This window comes from Cylas formicarius, unplaced genomic scaffold, assembly GCF_029955315.1.
Source record: "Cylas formicarius isolate icCylForm1 unplaced genomic scaffold, icCylForm1.1 PGA_scaffold_8__14_contigs__length_24414737, whole genome shotgun sequence".
NCBI lineage: Eukaryota > Metazoa > Arthropoda > Insecta > Coleoptera > Brentidae > Cylas > Cylas formicarius.
Window position 1 is genome coordinate 17,272,113 of NW_026844361.1, and position 27,984 is coordinate 17,300,096.

At 35.3% G+C, this 27,984-nt stretch overlaps 4 protein-coding genes and 1 long non-coding RNA gene across 7 annotated transcripts; 1 reads left to right on the forward strand and 4 right to left on the reverse strand.

The window, feature by feature from the left end:
• Window positions 1-376: 376 nt before the first annotated feature.
• LOC132705892 (phosphatidylinositol transfer protein alpha isoform) lies at window positions 377-5,550 on the reverse strand. Of its 2 annotated transcripts, none has more exons than XM_060676840.1 (7): window positions 5,295-5,550; window positions 4,928-4,958; window positions 3,927-4,190; window positions 3,456-3,533; window positions 2,618-2,848; window positions 2,496-2,554; window positions 377-1,201 (listed from the first exon to the last, which is right to left on the reverse strand). In XM_060676840.1, the coding sequence occupies exons 1-7, from the start codon at window positions 5,309-5,311 to the stop codon at window positions 1,063-1,065; spliced, it is 819 nt and encodes a 272-aa protein (XP_060532823.1). In that variant the 5' UTR covers window positions 5,312-5,550; the 3' UTR covers window positions 377-1,062. The 2 variants fall into 2 exon arrangements, with proteins under 2 accessions (XP_060532823.1, XP_060532822.1); XM_060676839.1 differs by lacking the exon at window positions 3,456-3,533 and adding an exon at window positions 3,653-3,730 and having other exon boundaries at window positions 5,295-5,546.
• A 120-nt stretch (window positions 5,551-5,670) lies between these two features.
• Window positions 5,671-7,520, reverse strand: LOC132705891 (alpha-tocopherol transfer protein-like). The gene is made up of 7 exons (XM_060676837.1): window positions 7,362-7,520; window positions 7,184-7,305; window positions 6,971-7,127; window positions 6,373-6,625; window positions 6,206-6,316; window positions 5,949-6,054; window positions 5,671-5,893 (listed from the first exon to the last, which is right to left on the reverse strand). The coding sequence occupies exons 2-7, from the start codon at window positions 7,302-7,304 to the stop codon at window positions 5,742-5,744; spliced, it is 900 nt and encodes a 299-aa protein (XP_060532820.1). The 5' UTR covers window position 7,305; window positions 7,362-7,520; the 3' UTR covers window positions 5,671-5,741.
• Window positions 7,521-16,299: 8,779 nt separating this feature from the next.
• LOC132706520 (uncharacterized) lies at window positions 16,300-18,254 on the reverse strand. Of its 2 annotated transcripts, none has more exons than XM_060677883.1 (5): window positions 18,120-18,254; window positions 16,883-16,973; window positions 16,667-16,786; window positions 16,470-16,514; window positions 16,300-16,416 (listed from the first exon to the last, which is right to left on the reverse strand). In XM_060677883.1, the coding sequence occupies exons 1-5, from the start codon at window positions 18,165-18,167 to the stop codon at window positions 16,400-16,402; spliced, it is 321 nt and encodes a 106-aa protein (XP_060533866.1). In that variant the 5' UTR covers window positions 18,168-18,254; the 3' UTR covers window positions 16,300-16,399. The 2 variants fall into 2 exon arrangements, with proteins under 2 accessions (XP_060533866.1, XP_060533867.1); XM_060677884.1 differs by having other exon boundaries at window positions 16,306-16,416; window positions 16,473-16,514.
• A 1,131-nt stretch (window positions 18,255-19,385) lies between these two features.
• Window positions 19,386-22,835, forward strand: LOC132706537 (uncharacterized). Its single transcript, XR_009619599.1, has 3 exons — window positions 19,386-19,574; window positions 22,217-22,349; window positions 22,408-22,835. It is a non-coding gene; the product is annotated as an uncharacterized LOC132706537 (long non-coding RNA).
• A 3,752-nt stretch (window positions 22,836-26,587) lies between these two features.
• LOC132706193 (uncharacterized) lies at window positions 26,588-27,837 on the reverse strand. The gene is made up of 2 exons (XM_060677376.1): window positions 27,681-27,837; window positions 26,588-26,888 (listed from the first exon to the last, which is right to left on the reverse strand). The coding sequence occupies exons 1-2, from the start codon at window positions 27,723-27,725 to the stop codon at window positions 26,688-26,690; spliced, it is 246 nt and encodes an 81-aa protein (XP_060533359.1). The 5' UTR covers window positions 27,726-27,837; the 3' UTR covers window positions 26,588-26,687.
• Window positions 27,838-27,984: the final 147 nt, after the last annotated feature.

Genomic DNA, 27,984 nt, shown 5'->3' on the forward strand with positions numbered 1-27,984 from the left:
AAATGTTTGATAAAGAGGCTCGCAGTTAGATGCAGTAAATAATTACGTTTTTATTTAATAACTTTTAGTTTTAGTTAGTTTGCATTAAAAGTATAGCTAGGACTAGGTTTAACTATGCAAAACGAAATGGTACGACAAACAATACTTTATTGAAAAAAGCCGAATCAAAGAAACTAAAAGAGAAATTTATGAGAAAAAACAGTGTACATAGATGTTGACTACCCAACACAATAATTACATCCAGATGTAGTGAAGGTAGATCTGTTTGATCGGTGTATTTTGACCGCCTAGAAAGATGAATCTGTGACTGTGAGTTTTTCATCACAAGCTTTGTAAAAATGCAAAGCAAAAAAAAAAAAAAACAATGAATAGCGACTAAATTTAACTCAGAGATTGAGTTGATATTAAACAATAAAAAAGAAATTCTGTCCAGATACTCTTTTAGAACGCAGCATTAAAAACAAGCGAATAAAAAACAGCAATGAAGCCGCAAAATAAAAGCAATAGCTAGGTTAACTGTCTTATGATTCAACCGTTCGTTAATTCCTATTTTTTCAGACAATACATGCGATGGAATCGACGTTTAGCGCACCTAACCTCACTTTCCGTGTTTGACAGAAAATAAAATAAGCAAAACCGCCCGGTCAAACGAAAAAAAATGTCTTAAGTGAACCGTTACCGCGCGGTGTTGCCAAACTGCACCATTTATTCTTATCTAGTTTCTAGTAACACTTTTATCGTGAATAAATAAGAATTAAAGGAAACAAGCCCACATATGGTCGCGATTCTAACGTCCGATGATATTTTGGAAGACTAACCCATCTAAAAACCGACAGTTTTTCCGAAACAAGCCTTAACGCACCAACCCGCTCCACTCCCAGTCTCGTTTTGTACTTAAAAAAATACTTTCCAACGGAAAACCGACAGCCTAAAATTATGTTTGTTTTTTTTTTGATAATTTTAAGATTTGCTCTCTCGCTCTGAATTCAACAAAGTTTGCTATCGGAGTTAGTGTTGCTTTCTTTTTTTTTGTTTGTTTTGTTTTTGGCTAAATTAGTTATTTTAATCGGACTCTGCCTTCATGCCCCGCACTTCGCCCTTCTGACGCAACGCCTCCAGCTCCTCCTTGGTTTTGTCCTCTATCGCCCGGATGTCTTCCATGGTCAGGCCGTGCCAGCGGTCCATCCAACAGAATACTTGCCTGGATTGCGGAAATTTTCGTTTATAAAGGGTAAACAAATTGTCTATCTAGGTACTGTTGTGGCACAAAACCAGAGGACGCCCCTGATTTCGGAATTAGGCCGCCAAAAACGCGAGGTTTTTGTCTCCCGGGAATTTTTGATATCTCCAGGTAAAAATGAAAACTGAATAGCTCCTCTAAATCCTCTATAGCTCTAAAAGATTACGAAAAACCTCTAAAAGGGCTATTTAAAAAAATGTTTAATTTTTCATGTCGGATTTTTGGTTGATAACTCGAAAAAAAATCGGTAGGCACACATTTACTTTTTGAAAAAAATATTAGAATGTTGTCGGAACCTCACTGGATTTAACAAGTTTGGGACACCGTTTAACTAAAGTAAATAAATAAACAAAATCAGCTAGAAAGCTATTTACAAAACACGTTTTTTTTTAAATATCTTAGAATCCATTTTTCTAAACTTTTTTTGTTCATAAAGGCATTAAAATCCCTTAAAGAATAATTTTCACATTACCCTCTATAAACGAATTGGCGATAAATTGTTATTATTATTATTATTATTATTATTATTAATGGCTTTACCCAATAACAATAGGTAATAACATCGTTAAAGTTTTAGTGGGGAGGGTCTGTTGAAAGAATGATAAGATTGAGACAGACTATACTTGCCTTTTTAAAACGTCAATTTTTATTCCCTATTTTTGTCAGAAATACGTAAAATATCTACGTCATCACATTTTATGCTCACATAATCGCCACTAATAACTCATTTCCCGAAGCTAGTATCAATTTAATGTTAACTGCCCGAAACATAACCCCAAAATCGATACGTTACAGCAATTCTTTTTATCTAAACTGTATACTAGAAATGACTAGAGGCCTATGCTGATAATACAGGCAATTTAAAAGCCACCATCGAAAAATGTCCCCCTCAACCAATAAGATCTGTTATTTCAAAGCTTGCTTTCAAGCAATAAGACCTAGTGGCGTCCAGCAACGAAAACAGTCACTAACACTACGTCAATGTGTTTTAAGGCAGTATTTTCGCACAATATGCCCAGATCCCGTGAAAAGTTCGGGAAAAGTCGAGTTAAGTGTGTGGAGATCGCTGCAGAGAAACAATAACAAAGTAAAGCCGAAATTAGTGTGCGAAATTTAGCCGCACGCGCAAAAGATCATTCCTCGCTCTAAGAAAATGTCATAGCCGCCTGAGGCGCACCAGTTTTTATCTTACTATATTGTCTAATAGCTATATGACCCAAACAGAATGTAAAACATTAATCAAAATCGCGCTTACCTATGGAAGTTTGTAAATAGCCTCCTCTCAGATTTTTGTATAAAGCTCTCCACCCGGGACTGGAAGAAGTAAACAAAAAATACAATCAATACATCGCGGTGGTCTTGAGCGTATAAATTTACCTGCAACCCGAACCACTTAAATTCTACAGTGACTAGTTTATAACACGTCATCACGGGATCGACATTGTCCTTCCAGTCGGGACCGACCAGGGGACCCCTCTGCGTCTTCTGGGACTTGAATTTGGTCGGGTCTTCGTCCGGTTTGTAGTCTGCTGCTGTTACCGGATCGTTTGCGATATCAATGAACACCACCTCGCGCATCTTGAGCTTATCGGCCGACAGTTCATGCGCCTGCGTCGTTGACACAATACCGTACATCAGTAACGTGGCTTTTAACGTGCTTGATAAGAGTTAAAAAAAAAAACGGAAAGCGACAAAAACCATGCCAATGTGTGTGTGTGTAATAATGTTGTACAAAATAACGCAGTTCTCACGATTTCCTTGTTTGCTATAGATTCGTGAATTTTCAAAATTTTTCTCTAGATTCTTTGTTTTGTTGGCTTCTAATTTTCGAACGATTAAAAATGATTACCAATAAACTCTTGAACGCACACCTAACTTATATGGAACTATGGTTTTAAGAAAGTAGTTCAAATGTACAACAAATTGCTAAAATCTTAGTTCAAAATACCAACAGCATTTGCAAACTCGGGCAAAGGTTGCATCAAACGTTCGGTTAAAACTAAAACGTCGGGGGCTACTGACAGTGTCAAAGCACACGGATGTTAAAATATCAAACGGCATACCAAAAGCCATGAACATATTCATATTAAGCATTCATTTTAGCGATAGGTTTGTTATAAGGGCTTCACTGTGCACTAGGTGAAGAATAGGACTAACAGACAGGCTCTAGAAGGTTTCTATCCTCATGGAAAGGTTCCGCAAAGTTACTACTCACATTGTCCTGTTTCCCTGTATCACCTATGTGCATACTTTCGATGCAAATCACAAAATTCTCCTTCATATATCCAGGATTCTATTATTTACATTGTTTGTTTAATAGTTTATTGTACCGCGTTGCCCACAACCATGTTTTGATGAATGAGATAGCCGGACACATAGAACAAAAAAGAAGAAAAATAGGTGAGTACTTACATTGCTCAGACAGCCTCGGTCAGGTGCGTGCAACGTTTCTATAACTAGCCTAAATTTTTCTTTCATATAACCTGGATTCTGAAAAGTATAGCCGATTAACCAATGCATATCAGTAATTTTGGTTCAATTTTAACAATTTTTAAACATTTTCATGAAGCAAATATATACAGAAATATGAGGGACTGTGTTAAATCCATGAATTAAACGAAATTTTCGGGCGATCTTTAAAGACACACACTGTTCACAAAACTTAACCCCATAAAATGCCATTTACCGTAATGACAGTTTTACAGTATGGGTAAGCGTTCCATGCTTCTTCGTGTATCTCGAGGCTGCCTTTGGGGGCCAACAGCCTGATGAATGCGGGCACTTTGCTCGCCAAATGGTAAATCTTATAAGTGTACTGGCCGGTGTTGTATTTACCCCCGAGGAGGGGATAGTTTGTGAAGGGCTCGTTTTTGAGCACCTCTATGCCCTCTCCACCGCCTGTGTTGTCTTTCGACGCTTCAGCGACGCTGAAGAGCTGAGCAACTTGGTACTGGAATCAATAGAAAACTTTGTAGGCACCATGTTCACTTTTTGTTATATATAAACTTTACTTTTAGTTTCTATGGGTACAGTTCACATTTGCATATCTTAATGATTTAAATGTAAAAACTTTAAATCACGATTTTTAAAAAATTAAAAAGCTTATTAATTTCCTATTTTTACAATTCAACTTGTAGCTATTGTCAATTATTCCAGTAATAAAACTCATAAAATTCGTTACAAACACTACAGCATTCTTTCTAATAAATCTATTTATAGATCTGATTTCCCAAGTGATTTCCTTAATTCGATACGACCTCTATTATTAAATTTTAACTTTATTTATTACATTGTTACTTCCTTCTGTTATAACATATATATACTAATTTGTTAAGGGTGAAAGAACATTGCAGAAGTTTTTTTTTAATGCTGACGAATCTGAGATTTCATTAAATAGTTAAGGAATGAAGATTGTATCAATTGAATCTAATTGATCCAATCGATAAAGGAGCCCTGTTGCATTCATGAACTGATAATATTCTAAAAAAAACAGCATTGCATGTGAAACGGTTTTTACGATTGATTTTCGCAACAAAAAAACTTTGAACCCAAAGGTCAGTTACCGTAAGTAGCTAACCATTATGCTGGACAATTACAAGTCAATTATAGATATTTAGCTAAAATTCGTCAGACAATAATGGCAGTGTCATGTTAACATTGTCTAAAACTAAAAAAAAATGCACTTACCTCTTCTACCGTTAGGGGCAAAGTAACTCGGCTGGAAAACAAAAAGATAAGATATTAGATGTCAAAAAAATCCAGTCCCATCCAAAATCCGGTCAATGTGGAAATTCAAGGTCTAACCACTAAACATGCCCGAAAAAAACACATTTTTAAGAACAATTTAAGTTAAAGCCGATTCTAGCAAAATAAATATCGTATCCAACAGTTACAAAAATCCCGTTTCCCCTATTCTTTTAGCTGAAATTGACAAATTATGACACGCCAGCCAAAGGGGTTACTTGCAACCCTCCTCGACTCAATTCTTCACTTAAATTTCGTGCCAAAAACGCGGAAAACACTCTGAGGTCACAAAATATTAAACGATACTCACTACTCTTTGATTAACATGTCGTTTTTACTATTTTTTCACTACTTAACATATGAAATTTAATACACCACCGACTGACAGTGAATCACTTGCACTGCGAGGAGAGGCAACAGCGCACACTCAATGACGCAAAGTGTGACGTATAGCTGTCTTGTTTTTGTCGACGTTTTTCCCAACGAACTATGGATGAAAAATTCGAAAATCAATAAAATTTGCCAAATGCCAAAATTCCAGCATCTCAATTATTCGATTCCTGCTTTGGAAACCATTCAAAGTTGTTATAATTTGACCGATGTTTTCGTATTTCAACAATTTTTGTATTGCCGCCTGTATACGCAGTTGCCTACAAGGTAGGCGCTACGTCAACAAAAAAGTCACAGACCATGGAACACATATTTATTTAAATTACGGCAAGTAGAACGAAACATCTTGCTACCGGCCGCGTATTAATTAATCAACTTCTAACTTTTTGAAAGTGCCTTCCACTCCAAAGAAGTCGCCGGCGTTTTTAGGCTTGCCCGGTCTTTTTTTTTCGTCCACCGTTTGGGATTCCTCGTATTCGAAAAATGACACGTTATCGTTGATTGCGCATTTTATGTTTTCTGAAAATTTGAAAGAATTACACAACGGAAAAACATTTAATTAAAAACTATTTGCCGTGTAAAATATCCAAGCGTTCGCACTCTCCTCCGTACTCCTCAGGCAGACAATTTTGAGGTACGAATTTGTAAAAGGATTCGATCGATTCTGCGTGCACGTGTAACTGAAAAATTAATTTCAAATTAACAAAGAGTGGGTATTATCTTGCTTTCGCGTGGATCATAGACAAAAACCCTGTGGATTTTGGTGTGGACATTTAGAGTTCCGCTAACAGATGGCGACATAAGCATTTTTTAAATTAAGGAAATACTAACAGCTTCGGTCAATTCTTTCTTCATGAACGGCTTCATCATGGCCAGGACTTTGTCGATGAACGGCACCGCGTTTATATAATGCAGCCCCCTTAGGCGAATCGGCATTGCTTCCTAAAATAACGTTAACTTAAACAAGAAAGGTAAATGAGCGCTATTGTTGGCCTGACTTGCAGATAATAAAGCAGTTTTTTCATTACAACTATGCTGAGCCTGGTCAGGTGGCCAAAAACCACACCCTGCATGTCAAAAACTAGATGCATGCCCTTCACTGGCCCATTTTGGTGAAGGTAGAGCAAAACGGCCATGTCGAAATTCCTAATCTGGTGGGCAAAATTATAATTTTCTGGGTTACAATCGATGAGCCTCATGAAAACAGTAGCGTAACCCTCGGGAGTCAGCTTTGGTAAGACGGTCATTAGCCTGAAAAGGCATTGTTTCAAATCAAAGTGGCCATTAGGCAATCATGATATCCAAAGGAGACCAGACATTTCTTGTGTACATAATAATGAATATATATATATATATATATATATATATATATATATATATATATATATATATATATATATATATATATATATATATATATATATAGGTTTTGACTAGTTGGCTTATCCATGTAAAACACATTATTTCCTAGAAATAGTATGGAGGCAGGTGATTCACTATTTTTAATTTCGTGTTGTTTAGGTTGACAACTGCAGATTCTAAGTTTTGCGTCCCTGATTTGTCCGGTTTCCGTTGGGTATAACACCAGTGGCGTACACCGTATTCATGGCGTGTTTCACGCTCGGGTTGTTTGGGTTCCTGTTGCCGAATATATCAGGACACAGTGTCTTCACCGTAAAGTAGTTGTCGATTGTTGTTTTCGCCAGCTCGTTGCTGTAGTAGCAACTCTGCAGGAACAAAATGGCTTGGATTTCTGAAACAAAATGTTTTGACATCGTCTTATGGATAATTTGTAGTAAATGTTAGTACCGGATATTTCCGGTAGGTGGGGCTGTTTGGATACCCAATCGAATATGGCTTCCACATCAGTCTTCTTCAGATCCTTGTCGTTTTTATAAATTTCCGATACGTTCACCGGCTTTGTAGTCATTCTAAAAAATAGGTTAGTTAGCCCACTGTTACACTTTGATGATTAGCGATTAAATACTTTTGCCGCGATCCCAGCAGTACCAATCGGGTTCATGTAATGTAAACTAAAGAATAATTTTTTATTATTTCTTGTAATGAACGTCAAATTTTATGGCAGCAGTACTACACAAACTTCAACAATTATATTTGGGAACATGCATATTGTTTTTAATGTTCCGCTATGCGTGACTATAGAATTAGATTAATTAGAGGTCACGTTCTGTAGTTGCCGTTTTTAAAAAGTTAATTGGCGAAGTAGAAAATGCAATTTTATGCAACCACGTACAAAATATAATACTGGGAACATTATTGATGAGAGTCTCAAATATTCACTTAAATATTGGTGAATAGAAGGCATGTATTTTAATTACACCTAGCCAGACATGTTTTTCATTTAAATCTATACAGAAAAAATATGATGATATAAATATATGTCATTCAAAGGAACTCTCATTTTCAAATCTGGATTGGTATTTGATAAGCAAATATTTGAGTTACCCGTGTGCACTACCATATTTGAACGCTGTTTGCACATCGTGTTGAATATATTCTCATCAAGATCTAATTATACGGTCCGTGAACTATTCAAATCCTTCACGCACGAATCGTTTTTTTTTTGCAACTGCAGGATGACATGCATTAGATTGTTTGTACCATTGGTCGCTTAGCTATTTCATTTGCCAGTTAATGTTTGGCCTGATGCATTTTAGTTCTCCAGTAATTTATTTAATTTTTGCCTTATATAAAATAACTTTAAACAAATTAACATTAAAAATAACATAACAACAGCAATCAACAGTCGACAGTAATGAACAGAGAATTTTTAAATCACACACGACATTCCAGAAGCATCCAATGCAACCTTCGTATTTAAAAATTCCTAAGATCTATAAAAAAATGTGTGCTATATGTGTATATGATGATAGACACAGCCTTAAATTTATCTGTGAAAGTGAAAGATATAGTATTTAGTAGATTAGCATTTAGTATTGCAAAAATTAAAAATGTCTTTCCAAAACTCCAAATAAATTTTTGTCTTAATTATAGTTAACATAACCTCATTTATAATTTCTTATAAAATTGCTCTGATTTATAAATTATCCCATGCTCTAATATTACAGTCAGTATTGCAAACCTCGATACTTTATTATTATTAGCATTATTTAAAACTTAAGAAGTATATAATATGTACTACAAATATCTACGAATCATGACGGAATGGTGGTAGCGCCAGAATTTAAAAATGTTTTATCTATATTAAGAAATAAGCAATTTTCGGGATATAATAATAAAATTCCATAAGCCAAATTAAAAAAAATAAATGAAATTGAGAAAGGTTGGGATACTTTCTGCAAAAGCAGTTTAAATTTTTGTGAAAGCATAAAACAAAACATTTCTTCAACTGGGTGGCTTTTACTTGATGAAAATCCATTAATCAAAATAAATAAGAACTAAGAGTTCAGATTTTCACGAAATTATATATTTTTGCATAACAATTGTTTCGACAACACCGCGTCTTTATCAAACATTTGATTTTGAATCTGAACTTTTAGTTCTTATTTATTTTGAAAACATATTTTTGTAGTCGTCTTGTTTTTTCGGTTCCAAAAGTGTAGTTTTTGTTTTCTAAATAATTGGTGAAGGTTTTAAAGTGCGTAATCGTTGTTGGCCCGCTGTTTTTGACGTTCATGCCGGTTAAAGGCCGGATGGGAGCGGATGGTCAGCGGTGGAAGCGGGTGTGGCTGTTTTTCGCGTTGTGAACAAATTAAGAATATGTTAACAAACCTGGACGATGATGGAATGGTCCAGACCCTTCTCTTACGTAGACATCCTTTAGGAATTTTGAACAATCTTTATCAATTTTTGTAAGTTGGCCGAATGACCTTATGTAGTCGTGGCCATTAACAGTAAAAGCAGAGGAAGAAGAACCAAAACTCATAAAATAAATGCCAAAAATTTTTATTGCCAAATGGATTTACACCGCCCTAACTGGCAGCAGCAGCAGTGGTGGTAGTGGCTGCGGTGGTGGCCGCTGGTGGTGGCCCCCGTCTTCCTCCGCAACTGGCCCCATGCTGGTGACCTTTTATTACGCTAGAACTAGCAGTTTTGCCTGACGCGCCCAAATCAGTACTGGCTTGGCCAGATCCGCCAGCCCCGAAGTTAGGGAGTCCGCCTTGGGGTGGTTGGGCATAGCAAAGGCTCTAAAAAAATAATTCATTCCATTAGGAATGATAATGTATATTTTCTAGCATTATTTTATATTTATTATTACATACGTAAGTTAAACTACACCCTGTATTGTTCACTTTGTTATTAATCTGCAAACTAGAAAATAATTTATTCATCACTGGTTTGTGTGGCCAAAATATATATTTTAATATAGTTAAATAAACGAAAATTTTGTTGCTGGAGTTTACGAGGGTTCATATGTTTTGCTAGATATCAGTTTATTCTTTGCAACACGAATTATTGCAAGTTATGAGTAGTTAGTAAATTTAGGTTGCTATATTTGATCTACAAAGGGATGAAACTTTGCCATGCTGGTTTTTACTTTGTTTCAAATATGTGTTTTTTCTTTTGCTGCTTATTCGGTACAATTGGTACCATCGGAACGCATCGAAACCGGTAATTAACTAATTGAAATATTATTTAAAATGTAAAGATGTGAAATCTTACCAAGAAAACTGCCAAAACCAGAACGACAACCGCCATTTGCTGCCAAAATTGCTCCAGTTGAACTGACGTTTCGCCAATACTTTGACCAATTTTTATATACGTCGCAAATTTTGATTTTCAAATGGTGAAAGAGTGAGGGGGTAATGCTTTTTTATATTATACCGGATGTTTTAAATGTTATCTACTTCGTCAGATGATTTAATACTCCAATTAAGGCGTCAAATTAATGTAATTTGTTAGTTTTGACGCGCTTATTGACGCCGATGTGAATGAACATCGACTATACGCGGAAGTATGGTGACATCAAACATGTACGAGCGGATATTAAAAAAAAAGTATTGGCCATACTTTGGGCCAGTCTTTTGTCCAGCAATGTATTTCGTTTTAAAGACAGCAACTGTTAAAATATTATCAAGGCTGTCTATTTTGAACTTAACTTAAATGGCTAAAGTAGCTTCTCTCACTTGAACTTGTGCAGCGGGCTTTAATCATAGCCAACAAGGCTTTCCATTTTCTGTTGTTTTTTTTCTGCAAAGGTTTGTTAAAGCCACGTGATACCCCTATTGTGCTGCTAAAGTGATTAGAGAACAAACTAAATTTTCCCCAATTATAACAGACGTAGTTACTTACAACTACCATCACATTTTCTTTCTAAATATGGTCATAAGTTACACCGACGGTTTGACCTATCAACCGATAAAATTTGTCATCTGAGAAATTCATAAGTCAAATTTAAATCTTCAAATTACAAAAGAGAGTCTGTGGTAGGTCTACTGACAGGCTATTGCTGATTTAAAAGGCATCTAAACCTAATGGGCGTGGAAGAAAACACCGAATACAGATTCTCCCAAGAAGAGCAGAAATTAGATAGACGAACTTAGATAAAACTCAGTCATTTGCAATGAAACGAAGAGAAAATCTAAATAGTCTACAAAAAAATAGGGTGGAGCTTATTTAATTGCAGTAGTAATTTATTTTAATGAAATTTTGTACCACGTGTTGTGGTCGTTTTTTAAATTCACCTTCGTAAATAAAAATACAAAAAATATTCCTCAGTTTTTTTATACGGGGAATAATCAAGTATAATTCTAGGATAATGGTTGATTTTTCTCTTCTAGTTTGGTAACCAGGAATGTCTCTTCCACTGATCCTCTTCAACTTATTTTCCCTTGCATTATAAGTATTTGATATTTCTTTCAGCTCATAATATGTCCCATGTATCCTCTTTTTATTAGTCATTCCAATTTCACTGCAATGTTTCACTTTTACTGTATTAAGCATTAAGCTTATAGTGCGGTAGTTTGGGCATTGTTTAGCATTTCCTTTCTTTGGTAGTGTTGTAAAAGTTGATGTCAGCGATTATTGTGGTATTATCCTTGAGTTCTAGATGTCATCAAACAAATCCATCAAGTTTAAGAATTTCGGCTGCCAGCTTATCTGGGCCTCGCGCTTTTCTAATATTCATGGTATTCACTGCATGTAAGACTTCGACAGTAAAAAGTGATGCACATGATTACGTAGAAGAATTCGCTAATCTTTTCACCATTTTTATCCCTAGTAAACCTCTAGGAGACCCCGTTATTAGACCCGACACAAATCTGATTTCCGACCCAAGCATGGATAATAACGTTAATTTGCATGCAAGAGTGTGAAATGGTGCGAAAATGCTTAATTACTGTTATTTGCTAAAAAGTATAGTTAATAGATGCGGAAACGTTCTCAATTTGGAGACCGCTCTTTGTGGGATCCTATCATTTTAAGCACATAGTCGGTGGGGATGGACGCGAAATCTGCTACACTCGTTTTGATCTTGTCCCTAACGCTGGTAAGAAACTACGCTTTCGCTGTGGTATAAAGCAGAAGTTCCAAAGAGTCTTTTCAGGAATGCTTTCTCTGTTTGGCATTGCGTGAGCAACCCTCTGCGATAGAAACTCGTGACACGTTGAGCATCCGACACGAACATGGAGCGAATTGCTTTATTGTCTATAGTTAGTGTAATCAGTAATTTATAATAAACATATACACAACTTTGGCCAGGTTGTCAGACACTTAATTAACCAGTTTTTTCGTGCTTTTAGCGCCATCAACCGCGGTCTCTCCGCCTACAGCGGACGCAGGTCAGGGCGCATATGGCGAGGTGGATGTAATAGGGGCAGCCCCAGCAGAGGAAGCGCCAGAAAACGGCGAAGAAAAATGAAACAAAGTGATGGGAACTTTTATGTTTTGCTTAGATGTCAGTAAAGAGGTTCTATGTTAAAATAAATAATTTTTTATCCAGAAGTTGACATACCTATGTATGGTTAATGGGATTGTATGGGTAACTTTTAAACCATTAAATATACAGAGTTGGATAAAGGTGCATAATGCTTCGAAGTTACCAAAATTATAGGCGAATTAAGAAATAATTTTGGAAAACCGTATTGCGTCATTTTAGTAGTTATAGGAGATTGGGGTTAATTTTTGAGAGCCACCTCACAATTTTTTTGTTGTTGTTATAATTATAAATTCTGGTTATTTGTATATTTTTACCTCTTTGCGTAAGGCCAGGTATAAAAAAAAGCTGTTAGTTAAAAGTGTAAGTATTTTTTGGATAATTCTATGAATTAACCTAAGCCAGAGCTTTCGAAAATATTATAAATACTAATAACAATTTTTTTTAATCGATTGAAAATTAGTTTCTAATCAGTAACGATTTTTTTTATTAAATACATTTTAATAAATAAAAATTTAGTTAAATTTAGTCAAAAATAAATCGACTTGATGGTTAAAAATCACAAAAAATAACAAAAAGCTTAAGTGCCTCACTTCCCGGAACGTTTATTTCAAATTTTACAAAAAAAAGTTGTACAAAAGTTGGATGGTTTAAAATAAGATTCTTCAGCATTCATTTGTCTACAGAATTCCAGAATTTTAAACTACATCAAATTAAATTTGAAATAGAAGTAGGGCCTGCATCTGCATTTTAAGATACTTTATGAAAGAACTAAGCTAATTATATTTTACTAGTCCCTTATTTATGTATTATATAGCTTAAAGAAAGAAGTGAGCACAGAAGAGTCTAATTCGTATCCTTGTTGTATAACTTTTTTCAAATTGAAAATACGAGGTGTGTTCAAAAAGTAAGGTGTCTTTTAAGTTTTAAGCACTTCCTGGTATAGCCTTGAGTTCTTCCAGCGACTTTTCCTTTATCTCCTCAATCGTTCCAAACCTCCTTCCTTTCATGGGTTTCTTTAGTTTTGGGAACAGGGACAAGTTCGGTAAATATGGTGGTTTTGTTTTTGGCCACAAAGTTAGACACAAGCAATGAAGAGTGTTTTCCCACAATTCCGGATGTTTTCTTCGTACTACTTCTCGCAAACGGCGCATATCTTCAAGGTAATACTCTTTATCGGCCGTACAACCTTGTGGTAAGAACCCTCGATGTAAGCAAAACCTTGATATTTGATAGAACTTGAAGTGATTTTTCTTCCGTTCGAGTTTTGATTTCGACGTCATAACCATAATTCGTTATCAGTTATGACCTTTTTGAGCATATCAGGATCATCATTGACGTCGCTTAACAGCTTTTGAGTGATGCTCCTTCGATTGTACTTTTGCACAAAATTAAGCAGGTTCGGAACCAATTTTGCTGCTACATTTCATGCCCAAAACTTCGGACAAATTGCATGGCTCGAGGCAGTAGAGATGCCGACGTCTTCAGCTACTTCTCTAATAGTGATTCGACACTTTTTTCAAAGTTTTCATCAGTTATTGACGTTCTGGGGCGCCCAGAGCGAAGTTGGTCATCTATGCCTTCTCGGCCATCTTCGAATAGCTTGTACCACTTATAAACATTTTTGTTTTTGCTCAAAGTAGATTCACCATACGCCGCTGTCAACATTAAAAGTGTTTTGCAGCACTTCAGACTTGAATACTATTTCCAAGTGGTGTTCAACTTAGCTATTGCCACTGAATGCTCAAAAGTGCTCTGTGTTGCATGTTGGCAAGAACCGGTTTGAACTATTGCCGTAGTGCCTAGGTGTGACAGTGTCCTTTGTAGCCTACGTGGTCATCCATTTAAAATAAGAAATGAACAATTCAGGACTGCATTTTATAAGTAACAGGATTTTCGATTATTGGAACAGTTTACCCCCAGATGTTGTGTGCGCGCCGAACTTGTCTGTATTTAAACGTCGCTTGGACAGTGTATTGTTTCACAGCAATAACTAAATATTTATTTTATGTATAATATTCTCATGCTACTAACTACCAATGTGCATAATAGGTTCTCCTCTGCACTTTATTCTTTGTAATAATAATAATGATAATAATAATAATAATTTTGTGCAAATTCTTTGTTCTATTTTTTTGACAGACACACAAAAGACGTCTAACGCTTCACACAAAAAAACGTAAACGTGCAAACTGGCTGAAACTGTAAACATATATTAGGGGCATGTGTATCAATTACAAAAGTCACCTTACTTTTTGAACACACCTCGTAAACTTGCTAGGAAGGAAATGCGTCAGGGCATCTAAATTCACGCCCTTTATCATATTTAACCGACCATGCATGTTTAATGTTTCAAAAAATTCTCATACTACTTTCCCCGTCTACCGCCATCATGAGAGATTCATCTTCACGTAAAAGTATTATTCAGTACTATTACGTTTTCATTTATCAAAATTAACGGAAATCGTTATAATATATGACACTATTAATATGGCGGAATAACGAAAATTTTTTTATTTGTGCATCCGGAACTGCGCTGGAGATGCATTTTATTTTTAGTTGATAAATTTGGGCACAGGATTGTTCCACTTTTCATTCGCGCTTCTGACTTTGACGACGCAATGAGACGTGCAGTAATATTTGTTTCAGTGATTCTTTTAATTTTCATGGTAAGGGCGTTTTTCCACCCTATTCTAGGTAGTAAAACAATACGTTTTGTAAAGATAGAGAAAATCTTTTCTCAGAAACGTTTTTTTAGTATTTAAATTGTATTTTCGTTTATTCAACATTTTCTGCAAATTAACAACTCTTTTTTGCTTCTTTACTGTTCGGATTTATATTTTACAATTTTTGTTTTCTTTCAAATATGTTTATAAGCTTTTTTTGGCCGCCTTCCGAGTGTTTTTTTCAGCGAACTAAGTAACCCGTGAAAATCGTTGTAAACATTTTAAAATAAAATGTTTTGTTTTTAATTATTAAGTACTGACTGCAAAACAAGAAACTGTCCTTTCTATGATACAGGCAGTATTTTCCATTACATATTTGTTGAAAATGCATATAACGTTTGCAAATTCCCTTTTAAGCTTTGCTCAGCTTATGCCACTTGTATAAGTGACAATAAAGCATTATTTAAGGCTCTGTTATCAGTTTTTGTTTCCAAGTATGCTGTTAACAACAATGGATGTCATAAAGGTGACGGCTTGACAAAGTTTTATGAATTTAAATATTTCTTCATTACCCATTGCCGCCATAATATACCATTATATTCAAACAAAAATTATATCACTACGCAAAACAAGTAATTCACGACACAACATAACCTCTTAAATCTCTTAAATCAGTGCAGCCAACGTGTAACTGAAGATTACCAGCTTAACACCCTTTGGTGTCCCATTGGACATGAATTTCAAAATGTCTTTAGGCGAATCCCTAAATGTGACCAATCAACGTCGACCGTCTCTGATTACGCATTTTTATTAGTCCATATAATTTTTGAACGGAGTATGGTTTTCATTCTTTGCGCGGCTTTATCATTAAAAAAAAAATTCTTTCAGGCTGGCATCATCGACGCCAACATACTTGGCTTCGGGACGGGGGAAATCGCGGGGCAGGGTAGTTTCGGCTTCACCATTGGAGGAAATGCGACGGGATCGGTGACAGGAAATGGCGCCGCATCAGGATAAAATTGATCTGACTCTCCGTAAACGCAAATAAACGAAAGTTCTTGTGGTCAGTGTTTTACTTGTTCAAATTAAAGAAACGGTAATTTTTAAAAATCCGATGTCCGACACTTTGTTCCAATAAAATTTTTGACGAGCAAAATTTGAGTTAAATTTCCAAAGAAAGTTCCACAGGCTACTGTAATGCTTTTTACAAAACCTCTGGATTCCTCCTGCGTCGAGCTTGACTGAAACTGTTTCAGTCAAGCTCTGAAGAAGGCAACAGGATGATTGGTGAAACGTTCGACTCAACAAGGACAGACGCAGAAGGAATGGAAAAAAAGTAAAATGTAAGTTATTTCCAAGTAAGAATTGGGGAAATGTTTTTCCTCGAAATAGAAACACTATACGTTCGTCTTAAGCGTGTTTATTCGTATAGATAACCAGAAATAAACCATCTTAAATAGGGACAAATTTTCTAACCATCCCCGCATCGTATATGCTTTGTTGTTACTCATCGCCGTAATCTGAAAAAATGAGTCAATCCCTTAACGCGTACTTAATTTTTATTAGATCTAACCACCATCGTCTTCACCGTAGTCGTTACCGTCGTCAGCTGCTTGCGCTAGAATGACAAAAGTATTTAAAGCTATTGGCAACTGGTAAATGTAGCCTTTCAATGGATATGTTAGTTACAATTTAGAAAAATATTTTCTTTAATGATCGAAGCGATTTTGGCACCTTTGATGTGATGTAAATCGTCGTTCATAAACTTACCCCTAAAGTTGGATTTCCACCGTATCGCCCTGTTGACCTCTTCAAGTTCGTCTTGCACGTATTTTCTAATCATCATCAATTCTTTAAGACTTCTCCTTCGCATGTTGTGTTTGAACGACGCTAAAAATTGGTTATTTCGTTGGTTGAACAGAAAATTAGCGACCAGAGATTTTTTTTAATACAACATAATGAGACGTAAGAGATGTATGCACCTACACGTTTGCCTTGCGTCTCTAAAATCGGCAGATTGTGCCACGAAGGCAGCAGCTGCTTCATCTTCCTCTTGTGGAGCGCCCTCTACACTAATCTGTAAAGAAATGTCCGCTTAACCAAGGATAGGTAACTTAAATATTTTTTATTTCTTATGCAATAAATAATTCAAGTTGTAACACCAGGCTATTCCTTTTAAACAACACTAAACGGGCGGGAATGATCGTCACGTCATACCGCTGCTTTTCAATCGATACGGCGACATGTTGTCCTATTGTTCTCAGGTTATCGGCCGAAAATGATATTATTTACGTTTATTTTTGGCTCGTGTAAAGTTTTATTTGTGCTTAGTGGGCTTTACATGATAATAATGGAAGCAACACAAAAACAATGTTGCAAATCGTGCAATCGTGTTTGAGTAAAATTCGTAAAACGCCAGATAATCTTTTTATTCGTTTACCAGAAAATAAAAGCCATGGTTTTTTGTTAACATTATGTTTAGGTTTCACTTTAGCCTTAACCGTGCAAACAAATTTCCATAGGAATGGATTCCTCATCGATATGAAATAAAGAACACTTTAAGTTATCAATACGAATATACGTTAAAATCATTATTTAGATGTCCACTAGTTAAAAAAGTCCTTTTTGTTTTTTTTATTGAATAATTTACATTTTATTTGATATATAATTCGAATTTTAAAAACTAGAAAACTATAAGCTGATTACAATATTAAATAGACTTAAAACTAGTGGCTGAAAATTCTTTTTAGCTTTAACACCGTAAACCTAAGCAAAAGAAAAACTTTCGGTGTTTTGTATCTAAGATGTTACCATAAAAATATCCATTGAAGGAAAATGATCAGATCGACCTTTTAAAAAATCGGCTTCGGTCATTTTTAAAAATTTCTGTTATATTCTAATGGATTCTCTATGCTACGGTCCGGCTGGCGCGTAATCTTACCAGTGAATTGACGTTGCAACCGGTCACAGCCAATGACAGTGCGTTTCAAAGAGGATTAAAATTTTATAATTTTTAATTGTTTACATTTGTTATATAGAACTACGAAATTATTTTTTTGTGAACTGTGGGTTCTTTTAATAGTATAAACTTACTTTCGTAACCAATATTTTGCAAATTAAAATTTTGTTCAAGTTCCCTATTGAAGATGAATTTGTAAATATGCAACCACCACAGCCAATCTATTCTTCATTGAATTCAAATAAATAAAATCATGAAACTTACCAAAGTGGCGACGAATACGACTAAAATTAAGAACTCGCCGCTCCTCATTTTGCTAAATTGTCAGTATTTTATGCGTGTGAAGAAATCAACTCGCTATTTTTTCAGTTGCCGCAAATATATTGTTGTATTATACCACGTTACAATTTTTTAATATGTATTATTATCGTTAATATAATTACTTGAAATAAGTAAATGATTACGGCATTTAAATATTAACAAGCAGAAAATAAAATTGTGGAGGTTACGTCAACATTAACATTGTATTTAGTGGATTCAATTAACCAGAAATAATTAAATTATAGTAAATGACAATATTTATTATCGAACAGATTAATATCCGTTTAGAATAGAATTTGATTGTAAATAGCTGCTTAACTACTCTTCAGATAAAATAATTAAAAAAAAACACATGATAGACTATATTCACTGTAACAAAAATTTATGTTTAATTAATCTGGAGAACTGTGAACGACTATAACAAAAAATGTCAATATTATTACAGGACTTTTAATCAAAAAACTGTTTCTTGGGGTTACCAGGTGAAGCAGTCCTTGAACATGAAAATTCAGTTGGCCCAACAACTCAGGATAGTGCACCAAGGAGCCAGTTTTGGTTAGTTTACGGTTTAACATTGATGGATTCTTAAACATTTCTCATTGATCATTCTGTGGCAGTGCCCTAATCGGATAGAAAACATTGCTTTGTGCGTTTTCAACTTGAGTAATCTACTTTCTTATTTACGATGCTTTTTGATTCTTTTTGATTTGATTTTGATTGATTCACCTCGAGATAAATTTCTTGTTTGACGCTCCATATTAAATGATGACACACAGGGAAATAACAGACTAAATTCAAATGACAGCTCGCACATGTAGTGACAGATAGTGATGCGCTTTGGTTTTCCATAGCCCACCTTTTTTCGATCTGTCAGACTCATTCGTTTCACATTAAACTCCGTATTTATTTAACAACTGATATAAAAAAGCGAATAAAGAAACAAAATGATCACACACGTCGTTTCTAAAGGTCTATTCACAAAAATAAATGTACAAATAGGGTCAGGATTGTGCGAGAAAATGAACTTTTGGTGGTGGTTTTAAAGATTACAATCATATATCGCACGTGAGTATATAGATCGTTCCATTGAGTGGATCTTTTCTCGGAAAACTTTTCGCGTTTACCGGATGCATAAATTAAAATTCCATTTTTAATAATTTCGTCGCACCTAATGCACTTGTGGCTAATCACAGGGTTACATAAACGACTTCTAAATATTTTCAATAAATCCGGAAGTCGGCGCATTAAATTAATTGTCTGATGTCCTGAATATAAGTAGAATTGTAGGCACGGCAAGTAGTTACAAGAACTGGACCAGTTTTGTACGAGTCTGTTGCAGATAGTACAGTGAAAATGAAGTTATTGTTGGTGATGTTGGTGGTTTTCTTTGCATCCACTGTGAGTATCTGCTGTATATTTGTTTTTGGTTCAATTTTCTTCTCTGGTAGTACTCCAATTCCATTCGAATATGATAATAGTCTTAAAGAACTAGTCATTTTTTAAAAAATGTTTTACAGTGAAGTCGCGATTTAATGAACTTATTTTGGCAAAACAATTTTACTATTTCTTGGGTGTTCACATTTGCGGTATTTGAAATTAAGAACACAATCAAAGAAATAATACATATATATTTTGCAAAAAGTAACAAACAAGAAAAAGTACTATTATATTTAAATGCATACCAAGGTTTACGGAAAAAAAATATGCGTGTAAAATAACGCCAGTTTAGGCTGTTTTCTATTGGTTGATTTCTACAATTTTTTATCTTAAATCATGCAACAAAATGAAGCTGTTATATTCTACTACATCACCCATTGGATAAGGTTATTAACAGATCGCACAGCTTGGCTTGTTGAAATAAGCTTGTCTTCTGTATTTGACATAGTATCGTCATTATCATCTTTTTCCTAATCAGAATCAATTGTTATTTCATTCTCTGTTTTAAGTTTGCTGGTTCATCTTTATTCCATTCGTTAATGTCGTTTATTTCACATTCAATTTAAAATTAATGTAAACATACAATACAGTCGACCCTTTGTATCTCGACCTATTTTAGGGGTCTTCGTAATTGGTGAAAAAATGGAGATTTTCAAAAAGTAGAAAATGATATCCAAAAAAAAAATTGTCAACCATATGACATGACTGGCTGGAAAATGAACATTTAAAAGCAAATATAGCCTGGCTGCTAGAATTTATTAATTAATACAGACCCTTCAAGTTCGAGGTATAGAGGTTTGATTTCGTTTTTGTAATTTTACTTACATTTGGAGTAATATTTTGTAAGAGGTCTATAACACTCCGATTGGCATTGTGTGCTTCATCATTAAGTAATCGTTCTCTTAAAACACTTAAGGGGACATTATCCTCTTCATCATCCGAGTTGATTGTTAAAATATTTTGCCAACATTTCTCTATAACAACTGTTTTTATTTCAGGCCAATTTGAGACTGCATCTCTTAAAGTGTACGTTTGCAACATTGCATTTAGGTCAGAGCCTTATGACAATAACTGCCTTAGTAGGTTTTTACGATAAAATAATTAATTCCGTTCACATTCTGGTACATTGAATTAAAGGTGTCGCATGTAATCGTATCTACAAAACTTCTGGATTCTTTCTGCGTAGCTTTTTGCTGAGTCGAACTTGCTGACGTTCCGCCAGTTTTCAGTCAAGCTCTGAAGAAGCCAACAGGAGAACAGGCGAACCGTCAGCAAGTTCGACTCAGCATAAACCCACGCAGGAGGAATCCAGAAGTTTTGTAAAAAGTAAGACCATCAGGACTTTTTAAGTAGGCTTCAGATGGATGGAGTAAGTTGCGATTCATTAAAAACGCCTTCACCTAAAAATGAAAATTAAAAATTTTCAGTAATCCATGCTGGAATTAAGCGGCAAACTAAAATTTCGAAGGCGCCTGGATGTTTGGTTTTTCTGCCCGGTGCAGTTTTCTCTGTCACTGATACATAAGTCTTACGGTAACAACTTCAAATACAGGCCGGTTTCATCGACATTACAAATCTGTTCTGACGTCAGAATCAGTTTTTCGATAGTGCTTTAAATGAATCGACTAATTCAGGCTGGGACGACAGTTTCTCTCCACGTATTTGGAGTAGAGTTTTGTGAACCTGTTAAATTAAAAATTAAATTAAGTATTTACGTCAATAGCTTTTTGTAGAAGCTTCAGGAAAAGCCCACTCACCGGTATATTTGTATAAATCTCTTTCTATATTAGAATAGCTAGACATTTTTAACGTCTTTGTTTTTTCTGAGCCTCTAAATGTTTGTGATAATCTCTTTAGTAAAGGCTCATTTTTCTTTTTTATTGCACATATTTTTTAGCAAGCAGAGTCACACAATCGCCTTTACTCATGCATTCTAGCATTTCACCTTTTTGTTTTAAATTCAAACACTTCCTTTCTGCGACATATTTGCTGTGTAAAACCTCAAAATTAAATGTACTACTTCGCACTGAACTTAAAATACACACAAACAATATCGCGAAGCATAATTCACTAGAAGCGAAGTTCACTAAATCGCTACTCCACTGTATATTAAACACTCTGTACATCAGAGGCACGTTTTATATATTTCCAATTATTAATGTGTCACCCAATATAATAGTTTCGGTAACAGGTTCCAACTACATGATATTCCTAATCAAAATTTGAATTATACTCTGTTTCTAAATGCCAGCATTACTGAACTGTAAAACTTGGTGATCTTAGCCGTATAATGATTGTCAGACGTCTCGAGAGTGGCAGGTGAACGGAGAGGTAGTTACTCTTCGGCAGTTTTTGGCAAAATTTGTTGTTGAAAAAGTTAAAAAAGGGCAACTTTGGAACTAGGTATAACCTAAACAATTTTTTATTAATTGTTTAACATAGATGAGAACATTTTATCTAAGATTTCCAGATTCTGTTACGAGGCTATCTAAAGTCACCTCCTTCTTTCGAAAAAAATTAAAAACCAAATGTTTTGTAAGCCCTGTATTTGAAAAACCCTGACATATTGCAATTATTTAATCTTATTTTGATTTGCGGAGCAGGCAACCTACAATGCGTTGCCGCAACCACCACAGCACCCGGGCTCGGGACAAGGGGGTGGAGTCTTGAAAGGAAACAATGAACGTACCCCGGGGTGTATTTTTACCAACAGCGGGGGCCAGGGGCAGCAGCCAGGTATTACGCTACGCGTTTGATCCCCAAAATAGCATATTAAATGGTGTTTTTTTTTCAGCTTCCAATCAGACTGCCGAGGGAAAGTAAAACTTCCGTTTTCAATCGATCAAACAATTCGATCGTTGCTGCTAGTAAATGTATATTGCTTTTTTGCTTACTTGCCCTTACTTCTCCATGTTTAAAGTCGACGAAACAAAAAATTGTTGGTTAATTCCTTTCCGTGCTTCTTATTTTACACATTTACACACGTACCCTTATTATTCGGAAGAGTTTATGCTGTGGTCTAAACAGAACAATCAGAAATAAAAATTTGTTTTTCGTATTAGCGAAGTATTTTTGCGCAAGAGTAGTTACTGATTCCCTAAAGGCATTCAGATTGTTGAGCAATTTTTTAGATCTTCCTCGATGTATAATTCAGGTGAAAATTATTTTATTTTTGATTTTGTGTGTACAAAAATTGATGTAAATATAATTTATTGAAAAGTTGCCGTAAGATCTTTATTGATAGCTCCACTTTCGGTACATTTTTGCAAAACGCCATTAATACATTCACTGACATGACCGTCAAAATTCCTGCCGTGCTGTAAAATCTCCGAAAGCATCCGATTGTTAACAAACCCGTGCGATAATATCCCGGAAACGTCCGAAGTGGCTCGGATGCCTGGGAAACGAAACTGACGTGTACAATGATGCTTCCCGCAAGTTAGATCGGTGTATAATTAGGTATATTACAGATTTTTGGGAATTTGGTTATATTAAGCAACACATACGCAGAATATACAATGAGAATATTAGAATGTTCTCTGAAAGTTAATACTATCCTCTTTTCTATTATAACTGTGAACTTTTCATATTTTCATATTAGAAAATCATTTTTCAATTGATGACGATTACCAGTTTGATAAATTGGTTAAGGCTTTCGCGGCCCGTTGATAAGCTATTATCTTCATTCGGGTTTAAAGGCCGTCGTCGATTGGAATTACTTCCTAACGTTTCGCTAGCACGAGTGGCGAGCTTCTTCAGAGGTCCTTCCATCTCCGATGTTGGACGTAGACAGTCTACGTCCAACATCGGCGACGGCCTTTAAACCCGAATGAAGATAATAGCTGATTACCAGTTTGATTTGTTATCTCTTTATTTGTTTACCAATAAAATGGCTACCTTGTATTTTTCATATACTTCTCCAAATTTGCAGAGTCCTTTGTAAAACATGTGTTATGCTAAAGAATGACTACTATTCACAGCATTTGTTTTTATGTACAAGCAGCTCTGCAAATACTGCCTTTTAAACTATTTTACTTTGGTTTTTTATTTTATCTTAAAGAAAACTATATATTATATAGTTTATAGATAAATATGTTTTATGCAGTTTATATCTATTTCGGCTGTACTAATTATTTCTTTGTTGGGTGAGTAGCCAAATAAATATATAAATGGATTATATAAATTAAAAAATAACTTAGGTGTATTAACCAGTCATGAAGCATCATAGATGGTAGGTCTTCTGATAAAAGCTGTATGAACCATTGCAGTAGTTGGTAACACAATAAATATTCGAAGTTATTATTAAGGGTTATTTCAAGAAAAACTAAATTAGAAACAAAATAACATAGTTCTAAGAAACTTTGGTTAATAGTTTGCAATAAATTCAGGCCAAGAAATTAACTAATCGTCACTATATATTTAACTTAATCTCAACTGAATATTTCAAATTTTGCAACCAGCTAGTAAAAGGACAACCTTAGGGCTATTATGGGCCTGTTTAAAAAAGTTTGTGCCCGTAGAAGCTCGCAAAATTAACCAAAACAAACCAACACAGTACTGAACTCATTGCTCAGCTGCATTTGTGCCATTGGGTGCCATTTCCCAGTGAACATATGTCTTATACATTCATACATGCATGAATAAAGTTAATTATGGAACATTTGTTATATGTAGTAATTATAGTTATTTATTCAAAAGGATTCAATAAAAAAAACGTAACTGAAGCTCTGACTTTAGGCTAAATACTTGGAATTATCCAAAAAATAACACTTTCAATAAATTCGGTTATAGTAATATGGAACGGCTTTTTTTAGAATTTTTAAGCGGGCCATTTTGCCACTGGTATTACGCAAAGGGCTAAAAATGTGCAAATAGCCAGAATTTATAATTATAATAAAAAAAAATTGGTTAATTTTTGAGGTGGGCTTAGTGGCCCCACCCTTCCCTAACTAGGGGTTACTTTCGTATTATTTTTGAGAGTTAATAATTAATGTTAATATACACCGTTTGCTTTAGTGATCCGAGCCCTCTACTTCGTACTAACCAAAAAATAGGAAACACAACACAATATGTACTCCAAAAACTAGGTTCATACTTTGCAAAAAATACACTAGGATTCAATGAGTTCCCATAATATTTAACGGTGCTGACTTGCGGATATAATTGCAAAAATTAAACCACTGACGTCATTTCATAGGTGAATTTATTTATCGAACACGACATTGTGCACAGTGCGGCAATTATCGGAACTACAAATTTAAAACGGTTTAGCCCGCGGTGGATGTTGAGTTGGCGGACGCATCTGCAAAAAGCACACAAATTTGGAAAATTTTCGAAATCGCTTGCATTAAAAACTCAGAAATCTAATATACGCACTTGGAAGCGGCTGGGCAGGGGGCGGACCTCCTCTATTACAGCTGGCGGAGTGCTGGTGAGTCCCTCCTATGGAAGCGGTGCCAGAATGGGCGCTGGCTTCCACTTGGGGCGGAGGAATGGCGCTCAGAAAACCCTTAAACCGCAGTTACATTCAAAAATAACGTTGAACTAATAGGAAACACTCACCACTCCGAAGAGGACGATCGCAAAAATAACAGCGAGGAAGTTCTTCATGTTGCAGGCTGATGTATGGTTTAGGCCGTACGCCGGCGGCGTTTTATACGGAACGCATGACAATGGCGTCCATTGAATTTTGCCGAATTCGAAAAATATCGTTCGAAACCGTTAGTTTCCTGTCGAAAATTTGCTAAATTGTAAAAGTAATTATATTAATGTGGTAAAGTGTTGGTCGCTTCAGGGTCTTGGCTCGTGAATGCCAACGCTGCTGATGACAATAGCAGGGACATACGCATTCTATGGTTTCTCTTCACAGGCAAAAAATTGTGCAAAAAGCGAGCATCAGCTAGAGTAACCAGCTAGGTTGTGAAAATTAGATGAGTCTCACAAACTGATCCAAACTAAGCTATACAATATTTAACTCATTTCTTAGCTGTTACTTGTTAAATATTGAATATCCTGAATGCGAAAGCATTTTGATTTGATAAAATTATAATAAAAAGTTATAATTCTTCTATTGCTTAGGAGAATTTTTATATTCTTTCGCACTGTTTTGAAAGATTTTTTGTAATTTCGAAAATATTGGTAATTGTTTTATGTACCTACAAATCTTAACTGGTAAATAACATTTCTCTTTGACCATTTTGAAAATGAAGAATTAATCTTAGGCTACCAGTCGCGTAACAGTCCTTGAGAAAGTAATAATATTGTTTACTGCCATTTGAGACTTACAGGAACAGAAACTGATTTCAGTGTAAAAAGAAATTACCGTGGAAGTAACACAATTCTGCTTTTTCCTTAATAATCGCTTTTAACTCCTCAAGTAGGATATTGTATACTTTTAGTGCTAAGGATATGAACACTTCCATGGTCCACAGCCTTGGGACTCCGACGGAAAATAACACAGAACTCCTAATGTATGTCATATTTGTATATTATGATATCAAGTTATATTTTACCTATGTTGGTGCTCATTAATGTATTAACACAATGGCGATTCTTTTTCAATAAGTCAGTATTAACTGGAGAAGTGCTATTTAAAGCACTTGAACATAATAAAACAGTGGATCCTTGAGATGATATATAGAAAGTATGAGGTTGGAAAGACAATATACAGTGTGTCTCATTTAAGATGAAGACATCCCTATCATCAATGTCAATCAGATTAAGTTTTCAGTTTATTACTTTGAGTTATATTTAGCGCTCAGCGAAAAATCGAAAAACTGCTGTTATTTAAATCCATGAAAATGACATCCGTCACAAAATCAAGCCTTACTTACCAAAGTAATGCATAAAAAGAAGGTGACGAGAATAAAAGATGAGGCTATGTTCGAAAAGTAGTTAACCAGATGATAGCTTTACACCACTACATATTTCAAGTGTGTATCCGTCCTAAAGAAATTGCAGAAAAAAAACTGAAGTTTCTTACAGCTTTTATTCACTTTTATCGAAACATAAAATCAAATTTAATCTACGCGCAGCTGTCGCCTCTTACTGCCCATTCCGCTATCCGAGTTTTCTTTATTTTTTACCAGCGCCGCCTCCAGCCCCCACGTTTCCGCCCGCCCCCGCTCCGCCACCCAGTTCGAAACCAAACCCAGCTCCACCGCCAACACCGGCTTGGCCTCCAGCACCGCCTCCGGCACCGCCTCCGGCACCGCCGCCGGCGCTACCGCCACCACTGGCGTCGCCCTTACCCTGAGCTTGGGCCTGATTCTCTCCCTAAGTGAAATAGTAAAAACACTGAGTTATGTAAGGTGCAATTGGTGTGTGTATGAATTATTAATTCTGTTGTCAAGGGACTTGTTTAACAACAGTTTTCAAATTCAGTTCTTCGTGTTAATTTGGTGTTTAAATTATCCGAGTATTGATATTTTAAATAAGAATGGTCGAATTTACTAATGCACCGGAAGCTGGGCGATTATTTCAAGAGTGCTTTCCTAATAGAGTCATACAGATAGGCGAACATTTTCAAATGTACATAGCCGGTTGACTGAAGCAGCTAATTTAATACCAAATAGTCTTTTAAAAGGTGCCCATCGGAGGGGAAGAACTCCAGAAATTAAACAAGCAGTTTTAAATTCTATTGACAAAAATCTTAAACTTAGTACTAGAAATTGAAATAATCTTAATTTCTTGCACGTGTCGGTTTGGAAAATATTGCACGATTTTCTATTGTGTTATTTTCCAAAGATTTTCCCTTGCAGTAAGAGATTTAAATAGTTAGAACTTTTTCCTATGGGAGCATTTTAGAAGTCTGGTTTATTGCACCCCAGTTAACACTGTAGAAGAGCTGAAGGATCATATTAGAGATTGCTGCGATTTAATAAGAAATACTAGAGGTATACCTCAAAGAGCTGAAGCCTGTATCCTTCAAGGTTTCAACAACTTATCTTTTTTCTATGTTCTACTTTTTTTCAAAAAGGTTGTAATTAATTTATTAACGGACAATTGATGATATATGCTAAGATAAAGGCAAAAAGGCAACTATAGTAACGAGAAATGTTTTCTTACCAAAAACAGGGCCATCACACAAAGTACAAACACAAACAGTTTCATTTTGGTAGTTTCGTATCTGCTCGAAGAACGGTCTGACACAATCCGTTACGGGTGTTTGTTTTATAGTCCTCGGATTTCGAAAAAAAAAACGTTCCTTTAACATTAGACCCATTTATCATCAAAATTGCGCTACGTTATCGATTTTAAAATATGGCGTGCAAAACAGAAACACAATGAAGCCCCCGTGTTTTTTTTTATCTCGAAACGCGACACCTGCAATTAAGTAATTTCGGATAATGGTTAAGTATATTTTTCCCGA